This window comes from Staurois parvus, unplaced genomic scaffold (genome assembly GCF_062004578.1).
Source record: "Staurois parvus isolate SC_StPar_1 unplaced genomic scaffold, SC_StPar_1.0 ptg000231l, whole genome shotgun sequence".
Lineage (NCBI taxonomy): Eukaryota > Metazoa > Chordata > Amphibia > Anura > Ranidae > Staurois > Staurois parvus.
This window is the reverse complement of record NW_028318027.1, coordinates 2,244,049-2,257,992: the sequence shown is the minus strand read 5'-3', so window position 1 is coordinate 2,257,992 and position 13,944 is coordinate 2,244,049. Positions and strand designations below refer to the sequence as shown.

Sequence of the window (13,944 nt, the reverse complement as noted above, 5' to 3'; positions counted from 1 at the left end):
TTGAGATCACCGAACACATGAAAACATATGAACAGACGTTAGAGATTCTGGACATTAGAGATGACCACACCAAAATAGAATTGCTGCCATGGGTGTTTGAAGAGAAATACCAGCAATTCTTTGAGACCTTGAGGGCCTATTCCAATCAGTCCTGGAGAGAGGTTAAACATAAGTGCCACATGGAATTTGGGCCTTATAAAACTGTAACCTCTGCCAAGGCTGCGGCCTACAATTTAAAGTGTGGTCCTCACCAAAGCCCTGCAGAATTTCTGGCTGTCCTCAGAAATGCCTATTTCCTGGCTGAAAAGGATCCCAATCCTAACCAGCCAGAATTCAAGACCCTATTCTATGAAGCATTACCTGCTTACATAAAATTGGGACTTGCAAAGGATTACAGAAAGGGATGCTCTCTTGATTGGTTGGTGAGAGAGAGTGACTATTTATTCTCAATCCAACAGTCCAGAGAGGGCGGGATAAAAAGAGAACCCAAAAATAGCCCCAAGATAGTAGCAACCACTACCGTTTCCCCTCCAAATCCAAATTTGCAGGCAGAGAAGAAATCATATGCGGAAGTAGTCCGTGGGGGTAAAACCAATGGTTCCCCTAGATTTGTACCTCAAACCCAGCAAGTGAAGGAGGTCCATAACTTTGCACCCCAAAACCAGTGGGTGAGAAAGGATAGACAAAAGCTAGGAAACTACGGTAGTGGAAGTGAGAAGAATAAAAAGTATGGTAAGGGTCAGTACAGTGATGAGAATCAAAGGAGTCAATGGTATCCTCGGAGGTTCTATTATCCTCGCCAAAACCAACATGGGAATTTTTATGGGAACCCCAATTTCAACAGGAACCATAATTACAATAAGAATCCCAATTTTAATAAGAACTCCGACTTCCAAAGATTTCCTCCACGCCAAGAACACCCTCAAGCTCAAAGGGGGGATACAGTACCCCAGGCTCCCCTTAATGACAGGGAGACCCCAAAACCTCAGAGAGAACAATGGCGTCGGGACCAGAGCAGTAGTTCTGACTCTGAGTCTCATTACCAGTCTCGTCCAAAATACAAGCGCAAGTATAGGAAAAGGGAGAATCAACAGAATGACTCCTCTGAGCGTATTGGACAAATAGAGGCACAGATCAGCAAAATGGCTGAACAAATGGACAGGCTTGTCACTCAATTTCCATCCAATCCTTTTTTAGGAGCAGCTCCTGTGACCAACCAAGGGTCACAGAATTAACAGGCAACCAAGCCTTAAACCAACAGGGAAGAACACTGAGTCGAATGACAGGAGATGTGTGTACCGTCCCTGACACGCCTACTAATAGAGAATCTAGTTCTCAGGCAAAGGGGGACCATTTGTTGGTTATTAACGATTCTCCTGCTTTTCAGTGTCCATCTATTGCCCCTAATATAGTCGCGGCATCGGAAGTCGTCGGGATTGACAAGCCAGACAGAGCACAAACTTCTAGTTGTGCTTCTGTCTTGAGACAGTCCAAGAATCCCACCAGGGAGGATAAGGGTGATGTTTCCACCACATGCGGTGAGATAAGAGCCAGTCATATGTCATTGAAGGGCCCACAGATCTTCAACCACACCAATTTCATGTGTGAGCGGACTGAATCTGATGGGAGATATTATGCCACAGTACAGGTGCAGGATGCCAGTGATCTTTCTATTGTCGGCCTAATAGACACTGGATCCCAAGCAACCATCATGTCACAGGAACATTTTGATAAAGTGGCTAATGTCATGCCCACCAAGCCGAGACTTAAAAGTTTTGACAGCTCATTGATTGGTGTAGGTGGAGACCCTTTACAAGTCATGGGTACCGCCTGGCTTAAACTGAAACTGGGTAATAAGGAACTGAGACACCCCATCATCATTGCCAGCATCTCCCAGCACCACATGATAATTGGGATGGACTTCCTAAAAAGGCTGAACACAATAGTTGACTGTGTGAACCAAGTACTGTGGTCACAGGTAAATACCCCAATTAAATATGGGAAACTTAAAACTCCCCATTCCCGACAACACTGCCACCTGGTGGAAGAAAGGCCTGGATCATTAGAAATCCATTTCAGGAACAGCCAACTTCCTGATGTAACGGTTATCAAACCTGATGACTATAACCCTATCAGAAGAGATGAGGAACACATTTTTAGAATTCCCCAAGATAAAATAAAAGATATTTCCCTCCAAGATGACATCCTTACGATATCTTTTCATCAGGAGGATAAACCAAGAAAAGGGGGAGATCACACCCAATTCTTGACAGGTATTGAAAGGGTTAACAGCGACTTGTTTATCCCCATCCGGATAAATGGTCTTAATAGGTCAAAATATGCCAAACTAGATTTGAGACAGGAACACAGCTTTGTAAGCCATGGGTTGATAAAACACCTGACCGAAATGGAAATGATCCGTTTCTCCACACCTCAGCGTCATTGGATTTCAGACTCCCTTGATGACTCTGATGATCACAATTCAATGGCTAGGTGTCTCTTAAACGTCACTGTAGGAAACAAAACAGCCACCCATGTGTTCCTAGTCTTGGATAATCCCCAAACTAAAATTTATTTTGGCAACGATGTATTACATCGCTTTGCAATGCAAGTCGACCTAATTAATGACTGTTTATGGAGTCGACTAAAGGGGGACCCCGAAAAATACCAAAATCTGGACTTAGCTTTAAAATCCCAGCAACAGATGCCTTATGCTGTTGAAGTCCAGGTAGCCCAAAAGATTACAATTCCTAAGGGCATAAATAATTTCATACTCCCCATCCAAGTTAAAAAGGGACATAGACTGAAGGGGTCAGATGCATTAGTATGCCTCTCCCATAAAATGCAGGGGGAAGGACTGAACATTACACATACGCCCCTAGTCAACACACATCAATCCCCGATGTACATTTACATACATAATCTGTCCAATCAGGACATCGTCTTACCCAAAGAGACCCTTATTGGTCTAGCGGTAGAGACTGAATATTACACCTTTGGGGTCACTAACCAGGTGATTGGACTCATCCCCGATGAATATTTGTCGGAGGAACAATTAATTGAACAAACATTCCATTCATTACCAGAGGGTATTTTCACCATAGAGTCCATTTATCCATTCGATTCTAAAGATGGCACCTGTCGAATCGAAGAGACATCAATTGTCTTTGATCACCCAATCAAAGAACAAGAGTACCCCAAAGAACCTGGATGGCAGAACACACACACACACACACATCACATACCCAATGACCTCACCACGAAACTTGAAGAGGCATATGAGATAGGTCAGCCGGAAAGCTTTCCTGGATTCAAGGAGTTAGTGGAAGAGATGGTGGCCCTCGCCGATGCGTGTTCCAATGATCTCGACCGACAATTGCTCCGAGAGCTTCTCCTTGAATTCCAAGAGATCTTTGCTAAGGATTCTTACGATTGTGGGACTACTGACCTACACATCGCTAGGATCCAAACAGATCCAGATGCCCCACCAGTATTCGTAAGACAGTATAGGTTACCATTAGCTTCCTATGAATCTCTTGCTGAGATTATCAGGAAGTTACATGAAAGGGGTATAATTAGGCCCATCCACAGCTCCTATAACCACCCGATCCTGGGTATTTTAAAACCCAATGGACAATGGCGTTTGTGCGCTGACCTCCGTCAGCTGAACAAACGTGTGTACATGTCAGGATGGCCTGTCCCATACATAGACCAATGTCTAGCCCAGCTCCAAGGATCCCAGGTTTTTACAGCCTTGGATTGTGCACAGGGGTATTGGACCATAAAGGTGAGTGAGGAAGACCAATACAAACTGGCCTTCAGTTTTGGGAATCGACAATATTGTTGGGTGAGAATGCCTTTCGGATTCATAAATTCCGGACATGAATTTGCTGTGTTCATGCACAAGGCCATGCCAGACACCTTCGAAAGGGGGACGTTGGCATATGTGGACGATATCCTGATCAAAAGTACAGATATGGCCAAACACATTACAGAACTTCGGCATGTCCTGGGCCAATTAAAAGCAGCAGGAGTTAAACTGTCCTTACAAAAAGCCCAGTGGTGTCGCACGAAGGTAAACTTCCTAGGCCATGAAGTTACTGCTGAAGGTTTGAACCCACAAAAGAAGAAAGTTGAGGCGGTTCTGAATTGTAAAGTCCCTACTAACCTTAAAGAATTGAGATCATTCCTAGGTATGGTAAACTACTCGCGTAAATTTATTGATAATTACGCCGAGATAAGCAAGCCACTGCTTCACCTACTGAAGAAGGATGTCGAATGGTCGTGGGGTAAGAAACAGGAGGACGCCATGAAGGAATTAAAGGAACGTCTCACACAAGCGCCGTGTCTAGGATATCCCGAAGGGGGTAAAAATTTCTATCTAGAGACAGGGTTTACGCAGGTAAGTATGAGTTCCGTTCTTTACCAGAAACGTGATGATGTCAGTAAGGTGATTGCCTATGCCAGTAAAACTTTGTCCCCGGTTGAAGTAAAGTTCAGTGACTGTGAAAAAGCTCTATTGTCCACCGTGTGGGCATTACAGAATTTCCGCAGTTACATTCAGGGAGAGAGAATCATTGTTGAAACGGCACACCAGCCTTTACAGTATTTAAAGAGTGAACGTATCAAGGGAGGAAATGTGTCTAACAGCCGCATCACTGCTTGGACTTTGTCTTTGCAAGGGTGGCCTCTTGAAATTCGGTACAAACAGAACAAGGAAAGTCCAGTAGCCCAGGGCCTAGCCGAGCTCCATGATTGTTCCGCAACTACGCCTGCTATGGAGGCCCCGGACACTGACTTTCTGGAAGAACAACTGTTCTCTCCCTACAAGGTTTATGATGAAGAATACTGTAAACAGCTGCCGTGTGTATATGTGGATGGTTGTGCTTTTCATCACAAGGATGGGGAACAGCTCCAACTAGTGGCAGGTATTGGAATCGTTTGGACCCAAGGTGTCACCCCAATTTCTGTGGGATACAAACTTGGACCAAAAAGCAGTCAGGTTGCTGAACTTACTGCAATTCTTAGAGCAGTTGAGATGGCTATAGAATTCAACATCAGAGAGTGTGCCATCATAACCGATTCCAATTATGTCAGGAATAGTTTTGTGGAGTATTTCCCTAGGTGGAAGCGAAACATGAACAAGAGTAATCACAAACCCGTGAAACATGGTAAGCTCTTTTGTCACATCGATGAACTGGTAAGGTCCAATGATCTCACCCTGCACTTCAAGAAGACCAAAGGCCACTCCAAGGTTCTAGGTGCCGAGAAAGAAGGGAACGATCTGGCCGATTCTCTAGCCAAGGAAGGGGCAATCACCGGTGAACTGTTAGACATTGATCAATTTTTAGGTACCGTACAGGTTGAAGCTGTCACCAGGCAACAGGCCAGAACAGCTGGTGATCCGAATGCATTACAGTGGAGTCACGATTCTCCTAGTGAGGATTTAATTACTGCCCAAAAAGAAGACCCAATAATTGGCTTATTTTATAGTCATATAGAAGATCCCAACCAAAATCCCATAAATAAGGAAGTATGTAGTGGGAAGGAGGATTTACGTATCTTAATGAAATCCAAATCCCAATTCTCTTTATACCAGGGATTGTTGATACGAACCTCAAAGGGTGGCGTACAACAATGGGTCGTCCCACTTAAATTTAGAGGTTTGATGCTACAGCATGCCCATGATGCTCCCACTTCCGGTCATCGTGGAGAGAAGATCACGTATGAGATCCTGCGGGATTATGCCTACTGGCCTCATATGTTACGTGATGTGAAGGAGTACTGCCAAGGTTGCCTAATATGTCCCCAATTTCAACCTACCAAGCCAACTCACAGAGCACCTCTCCAGAAGAGGGGGATATGTATGCCTTGGTCAGACCTTCAGATGGATTTTATTGGGCCCGTAACAAAATCTTCACGAGGAAATCGGTATATGTTAACAGTTACATGTTTATTCACCAAGTATGTCGAATGTATACCAGCACCAAATAATAGCTCCGAGACATGTGCTGCATTGCTAATAAATCATGTATTTTCACGTTTTGGTCTACCACAGAGGATAGAGTCTGATAGAGGATCGCACTTCACTAGCGAAGTGATGGCCAAATTGTGGAAAATTTTGGGGGTTAAAAGGAAATTGCATATCGCCTATCGGCCAGCCTCTAGTGGTGGTGTAGAACGATACAATCAGACCATCGTTAACGTCCTTAAGAAATTTGTTAAGGAAACAGGCAAAGATTGGGATGTCAAACTCCCGCTGGTCCTGATGGCGTTGAGGGCTACTCCGAATACAGTTACAAAAATGTCATCTTTTGAACTGATGACAGGTAGACGGATGGTACTGCCCCAGCACTTATTGTATCGCACTACAGATCAAAATTTGATCAATGCTACCACCACACACCAGTACATAGAGGATTTACGTAAACATCTGCAATATGCTTTTGCCTTTGCCCAGCGGAATTTGGAAAGAGCTGCAACTAGTGCTAAGACATACTATGATCTCAAAACCTCCAAGAAGGAATATGAGATTGGTGACAAAGTCTATCTATACAACTTTGCAAGAGACCAGATCAAGGAACGGAAATTCCTTCCATCTTGGAAAGGTCCGTTCTCTATCATTGATAAAATCTCTCCGGTCGCATATAAATTGCAGGTTACCCGGTATGGTGAAATCAGTGATAGATGGGTGCACATCAATCAATTACGTGCTTGCCATCCAAAGTCTCAATTGCAGTTGTTGGAAGACTAACCCACCAGTTCCTATCTGGAGATATTGAGATCATTATTAAATTTCCTTTGAACATATAATTCATCTTTTGCCTTACAGGATCCAGTAATATAATTTTATGTATATCCAATACTTAAACTGTTCACTTTAATAATTTAGAAAGGAAGGCCCAGACAATGACCAGACCGGCGATCGGAGGTGTCGATGACCGGACCCTAGAAGGAAGCTATGACGTCCTGTGGGAAAGACTAGATGACAAAAGTCGATCCGGAGACGATAACCTGATGTCCCAGGCCACCAAGGGCCAGTCCAGAGGAAAAGACCCGCCTAGGAGACCGTCTACGAGACCTGTCGTGCGGAGGACCCATGGACCCCAAGGTGGATGTGCCAGGCCAGGCCGGCCTCATCACAAGACCAGGATCGTCATCAGAAGTGTCCATCTAAAGACACCGAGTCAAGTTGAGGACCAACCAGCATCACCGCTGCCATTTTTATTATTAAAAAAAAAAAAAAAAAAAATTTTTTTTTTTTTTAATTTCATTCACTTCACCGGAGAAGACGAACAATCACTCTAGCCAAAAGCCCCACTCATGTTTTGCGACACAGACACCCCTATACACGTGCCTGTACCCCAAACAAAGGGGGATTTGTTGTGGGCCTTTTGAATTATGTCTCAAAAATATGACTTTATCAAGACATAATATTATATGACAAGCAGCTCAGCATAGCCGGATGTTAAGGGTTAATTTGGCTTGGTTGGAAAGTCGAATGACCATCTGGCTGGAGAGGTGTAGACGGTGGGTGAAGGGATTTTTTTTTCCTCCCAGAGACTATATACTATTTTGAAGTTCTACAGGTGGTCAAACACCATTATTCAGACTTCAATAAGCAGGTAAACATATACAAGGTCTGGACATGACAATAGAGGAACCAAACTGATTGTCTGAGAGCTTACCCAAACCTTGTAGAGTGTGATAAACCAACAGACCTCTGAAAACTATCACAATATACTATTGTCCACCAAGGGTGAAAGTATTAAGAGTTGTTTACCGTGACTCCAATACAAGAGCCAGGCAAACAGAGAGTTTTTCCCTACACATAGAAAATGTTGGTTCTAAAACAAAGAAGTTAAATTCAGGACATTTAAGTCTAAAAACTGACTGTATATAACTACAAAGATATACTACAAAAACATATTATAAATGAGATGTTATAAAGGATAGGTTTTACACACCACCAAATATTCAGCAATGGGAACTATATATCACTAACTTGAGTATTGAGATGATGGAAAGTAAGATGTATTATAAACTAGCATTAGTTACATGTCTTATCAGGAAACAGACAGGATGGTATTTCCAGAAGGAATAACTGAATATACACCTATATTCCATGGTCCCTATTTAGAATATTATAGGTATGATCACTTCTATATCTGGAAAAAGCCATATATTTAATTCCTGAAATTACCTTAAGATTCCACCCAAGGTGAGTCATCTCAAATACTCAAATTGTTCTATGATACATGACTGCCATCTGGCGGGCAGGTGAGAAATAGCTTATGTACACACATTTCTCAACTAGCCAATCAAGAAGCCTGGTGGGAAGGTATCTTAGAACAATGGATTAGTTGGTATAAAAGCCTTTGTACCTTTAAGAAAAAAAAAACCTCATCAAGAAAAAACTCATCAAAAGAAAAGACCTCAGCAAAAGAAAACCTGACTGAAGAAAGACCTGATTCTGAATAACTACTCTTCCATACTTTCAAACTTCCTAAAACTTTACTAAATTTCTAAACCTCTATCCTTATAACTTCCTACATTCTCCCATACTAAATATCTATCACTTGCCCTATAATATCATTTCTAAAGGCGTTCCACTGCCAGCTAAATCCACGGGAGAGTTGCCTAGTCTGAATGCCGGGTGCGGTGAGATTGTTTATTTGATTTTGTATTACCTATTTTCTCTGTTGTGTGGAATCATAAAATTACCTTAGTGTATCACAACAATATTGGGTAGTTAGATATATGTAGAGAGATCCTGTTTTACTGTTAAAAATTGTTTGTTGCCATATAATAATTTTTTTTCATATTTCATAATTTATTGAATATTAATAATCAGAGTATAAAATATCAAGGGCTAGCTTCTTGCAATCCTATGGCCACGGCTTGTGAGAATATAACCTTTGAGATACTCGAAATTATTAATTATTAATAAATTTAATAAATAATCAGATCATTTAAAAAATTGTGATATTGATGTAATTAGTTAGAAACCTTATTATTGTGTCTTACATTGGTAGGATATATTTTTGATTGTGTGTACCAATGTTCATTTATCACCAGTCTTTTGCGTTGTGTTAATATATATATAATTTTTGTACATAAATAAATTTTTATATTTATCTATTATAAGGCAAATTTTGTGTGTATGGTACGAAATCATATTGGCTAAAAGAATTCAAGGTATAATAATAAGTGGTGATCAAATGATCAAGGTGTCCAAATTATTGGTTTACTAAATATTTGCCGTATTTTAACGGCTGGAGGCACTGTAATATTTCATCTAAGGGAAAGGGACACGCCCTTTATAAATAAAATATATCCTTACATAAACCACCACAATGTGTCAAAAAAAATGTTAGCATGTGCCAGAGATTTCTGTAGGTCTTTAGCTGACACTCTGGGATTCTTCTTTACCTCATGCAGCATTCTGCGCTGTGCTCTTGCAGTCATTTTTACAGGACGACCACGCCTAGGGAGAGTAGCAACAGTGCTAAACTTTCTCCATTTGTAGACAGTCTGTCTTACCGTGGACACATGAACATCAAGGCTCAAGGAGATACTTTTGTAACCCTTTCCAGCTTCATGCAAGTCAACAATTCTTGATCGTAGGACTTCTGAGAGCTCTTTTCTGCGAGGCATGGTTCACATCAGACAGTGCTTCTTGAAACCAGTAAACCCAAAACAGGTGTGTGTTTTTTAAGAGTAGGACAGCTGTCAGCAACACATCCAATATCATCACACTGATTGGAGTCAAGATTGGCTCACTCCTGGCTCCAATTAGCTCTGGGAGAAGTCATTAAGCTAGGGCCTCACATACTTTTTCCTCCCTGCACTGTGAATGTTTACATGTTATGTGCAATTAAACCATGGGAACATCTAATGTTTGTGTAGTATTATGTTCAGCAGACTGTGTTCTTCTATTGTTGTGACTTAGATGACTTTCAGAGCACATTTTATGCCCAATTCATGCAAAACTCCACGTAATCCCAAGGGGTTCACATACTTTTTCTTGCAACTGTATATATATATATTTATTTTTTCTGTTTATCTTCATGCCTTGCTAGTCTGGCTAGAGTATTCTATGGCAATCTTTTTCAACCAGGGTGCCCAGGTACCCTGGGGTGCCTTCTTGAGTTCTTCAGCGATGCCTTGGTAGAATTGCCCCAAAAACTGTAAACAAGACAGTAAGTGGATCAGTCCTGCCTTTTTGTTACACAAACCACAAGTTTGTATTGTGCAGCATTACAACCTTGGGTTCTGTGGGGTCCAGCCGCTGACATCCTAAACAACAAATGATGTAATTGGTTGAAAAGGAGGACATCAGTCACCTGAATCCTTGTTTGCCCCTCTCCATCAGCACTGGGGTCACTTTAGCTGAGTGAGGGAGAATGTTGGGACATGTCGGTAGCAATGTGCAAAGGTGCAATAGCTATGAAAGAACAAACCACTTCTAATGTTGGGGGTCCTACTTGTGTGGATGTTGATGCGTTACGTAAAACTATTTGTTTAGTTCTTACATTTTAGCATGGGGTGCCTCGAGATTGTGTGGAATTGTAAAGGGCACGTTGACTAAGAAAAGGTTGAGAAACACTCATCTATGGTGTATGCATAGCAAGACCAGTATAGGTCCATGATGAGGGGCCCCTTGTATTTTCCTGTTACTATATCATGCTAGAATGCAGTTTTTCATTGTCCAGTTATACCTGACTCTGGAATATTTCCTTTTGTGAATTGATATTGGTCACCTTTGGAAATAGCCACCAAATCTTCTGTTTATGTACCTGTTATTAATCTTTAATAAAAATATCATGGGACAAAAAAGAATGTACAAAACCTAATAAAGGTTTTCATTCTTCCCCCACTTGTGCCTCTTAAAGAGGTTTTGCTGACCACACACATGAAGTGAGGGAAGATCGGACGTCAGAAACGACAATAAAAAGTTAAAAGATGTTCTAACCTTGTCCTATTTTTGTCCAAATTCTTTGGTTGGATTTGTACTTGAAGTCTCAGGAAGTCACATATCTTTAGTAAATCATTTACTGTATTACAGCAAAGTAAAACCAGGGACTTCCTAGGATGGCATCTAAGGACAGAAAGTCAACACCCAGCTATAAAAGATATTTTCATAAATGTTAGTCATATCATGCAAAAGTTTAAAGATTCACACATGATGTTCAATACAAAAACTTTTGTATGATGTGACTAATACATTTGGAATTTGTATCTCTATGTTTTGAATTGATATCCCTGGCTGCCATCCTAGGAAGTCCCCGGTTGTTACCTTGTTGTAGACATTTGTTGGTTTGGAATGATGGCACTCTCGGTCCTTTGCCCAGCGCCATTCTACATCACTCCTTTCTCTCTTTGGAATCTATAAAATAATTGGACTTCTTACATATAACTTGTATGTATCAGAGTAAGGGTTCGTGTCCATAGAATCAGTTTGATGTCCATTTGAGACCCTTCTAAAATAATTTATAATACTGTATACTGACAGGTGAATTTGATCGGCTTCAAGTGGGTTTTGCATTACCATAGACTTATATAGGAAAGCAATATCCACTTGCTGTGAATAAAAGCTCATCAACATAAGCCCAACGTGTATTTAATAAGAATTGTAAGCATATATCAGCTTTAAAATGTAAAATAACTGTCTTTAGTTACAACACTACCCCTCCCCCCACCTCTAATGAAGGTGACAATTAATAACAGTAACTGGGTGATATCCAGAGAGATGATTAATGCCGCTTACTAATGATTAGTGCCAAATGAAACTAATTTGTATGTTTTGATGTTGTGATTCCAGAATGGCCTCTAGCATTGTAGAAGTAACCAAGAACACTGCAAGGAAACTTCTTGAGCTCATCGCCGAAACCTCAGAAAACCTGACGATGATGGAAGTCACAGACCACTTCCACCCCATCAAAGAGCTCGGGACAGGATCGTACGGAAAGGTTCTCTTGGCCAAACATCGGGGTTCAGGTAAATTTGTAGCCTAATTCATGTAAAGAGAATGATTTACAGAATCAGTTGTGCTTCTGAATGAGTGGAAATAAACTAAGGAAAAGAGTAACTAGCAGGTAAAGGTTCTTCGGTTGCATGGTGCAACAAGGGGGATCATACTGTAGATATTGCATCACCAGAGGAGGGGAGACTATAATGAGCAAGTCTGCCATAATATACAAGTATGATATTTACATATTCTAGTTAATGCTCTGGGTTCCCTCTGCAGATTTAGTTCTATTTAAAGCTCAGATGTCTAAAGGATCTTTAATTCTAAACTGAGATATGAGTGTGACATCCAAGATCTAAGAATCAACAGAATGCTTCGGCTGCAGAACATTTCCAAAGCTTTGAACAGCATTTAAGTTTCTAAGTTTTCCAAGCCCCCCTTGCTTCCAGTTTTTGAGTGATGGTTATGGATATTAATAAGTCAGAGCTTTTAGATTTACATAAACTTTTAACTAACTTTAGTAGGTTTTTAGCAAGCTTCATCATTTCTCTAATGTTAGGTTTATGATACTCATTGTCTTTTTTTGTCTCTCTTTTCAACAGATGAGTTGGTGGCTATGAAACTGATGAGTAAAGAGACAACTCCAATGGACAACTTTCTAGTGGAATACGGAATGTCTTAGTCTCAGTGGCCATCCAAATATCATCGCAACCCATGAAATCGCTTTCCAAACCAGCAACGACTATGTCTTCGTCCAGAAGGTGGCACCAGCTGGAAATCTTCAGTCAATAGTAAAGTCAAATGTAAGTTTGTATCAAAACTTTATTGATCTTTTTAAATCACGATTTCTAGTTTTAGTTACTTTAAAGCATTTCTGAGTTTTAAAGATTCCTTTCCCAGGGCAGTGAGTTGGTAGGATGTATAGTTGGCATACGCTTGTTGTTTAAGGTATGTGTATCACTCAAGTTATGAAGCAAGGTTTAAAATGGAGTAAGATGGGTTAAGATGGATCTTGCACCATTAATGGCACCATTTTGTATGCTGACAGGTTTCCTTTAATCATACTCCTTGTGTATTCAGCTAATGTATGTTTGTTTCCCTGTACAAGAGGTAAGGTGGGTTCAGTATGTTGGGTAACATTGTGCTATATTTGTGTCTGGTGAATAATTTTCTCTCTTTTTTCCCTACAGGTTGGTTTAAATGAAGATGTTGTAAAGGGTTTTGTTCCACAGGTAGCGAGTGCCTTAGACTTTATGCACAGCAGAGGAATGGTCCATCGGGACATTAAACTGGACAACATTTTGCTCATGGACATTGAATGTAAGGAAGTCAAATTAGCAGATTTTGGACGGACGAGGCTCCGGGGCACTCAAGCACCATGTATGGCCTGGTCCATCCCATATACTGCTCCGGAATTGTGCAGCTTAAAAGAAGGGGATCAATTGCTGCTGCACCCGAGCATTGACGTGTGGGCGTTTGGAGTCCTGTTGTACACAGCTATGACCGGCTCATTTCCTTGGGAAGAAGCAGAGGGTCATGACCCCATGTATCAGGAGTTTGCTTGGTGGCAAACAAATAAAGATCTAACCTTGGCACCAGGAAAGTGGCAACAATTCTCAATTGAAGCCAGGCAGATGGTCTGGGACTTGTTGTCCCTCAATGCTTCTGAGAGGTGTTCTGCTATGGACATTTTAAAATATGTCCACCTGCCATGGAAAGTAAAAATGCCTCCAGAGAATCTAACCAGGAAACCGGTCATACATGTGATATAACAGAGTGCTGCTGTCCATTGTGGAGCCTCATCAAGTTCTGCCTCATACAAGACTCATGTCCTAGGGGAAGGTAAGTCTAAATCTTAGGACTGCTGGCTTTTTCTGTATCTGGTCACATGTTTGCTTATCTACTGTAATTGCTGATTTCAGGAATACTAGCTCTTAGCGTAGGAAAACCGTATATAATGAGCCACAGAAGCA

The 13,944-nt window shown here is 41.2% G+C and overlaps 1 protein-coding gene across 1 annotated transcript in view; it reads left to right on the top strand.

Annotated features, from left to right (window-relative positions):
- Positions 1 to 13,743, top strand: part of LOC149460402 (serine/threonine-protein kinase SBK1-like) — a 48,621-nt gene extending 34,878 nt beyond the window's left edge. Inside the window, exons 2-5 of the mRNA XM_089679766.1 lie at positions 11,825 to 12,000; positions 12,574 to 12,646; positions 12,708 to 12,774; positions 13,162 to 13,743. Of these exons, the coding sequence (XP_089535892.1) occupies positions 11,825 to 12,000; positions 12,574 to 12,646; positions 12,708 to 12,774; positions 13,162 to 13,743 (898 nt within the window). The remainder of the gene's footprint in view (positions 1 to 11,824; positions 12,001 to 12,573; positions 12,647 to 12,707; positions 12,775 to 13,161) is intronic.
- Positions 13,744 to 13,944: the final 201 nt, after the last annotated feature.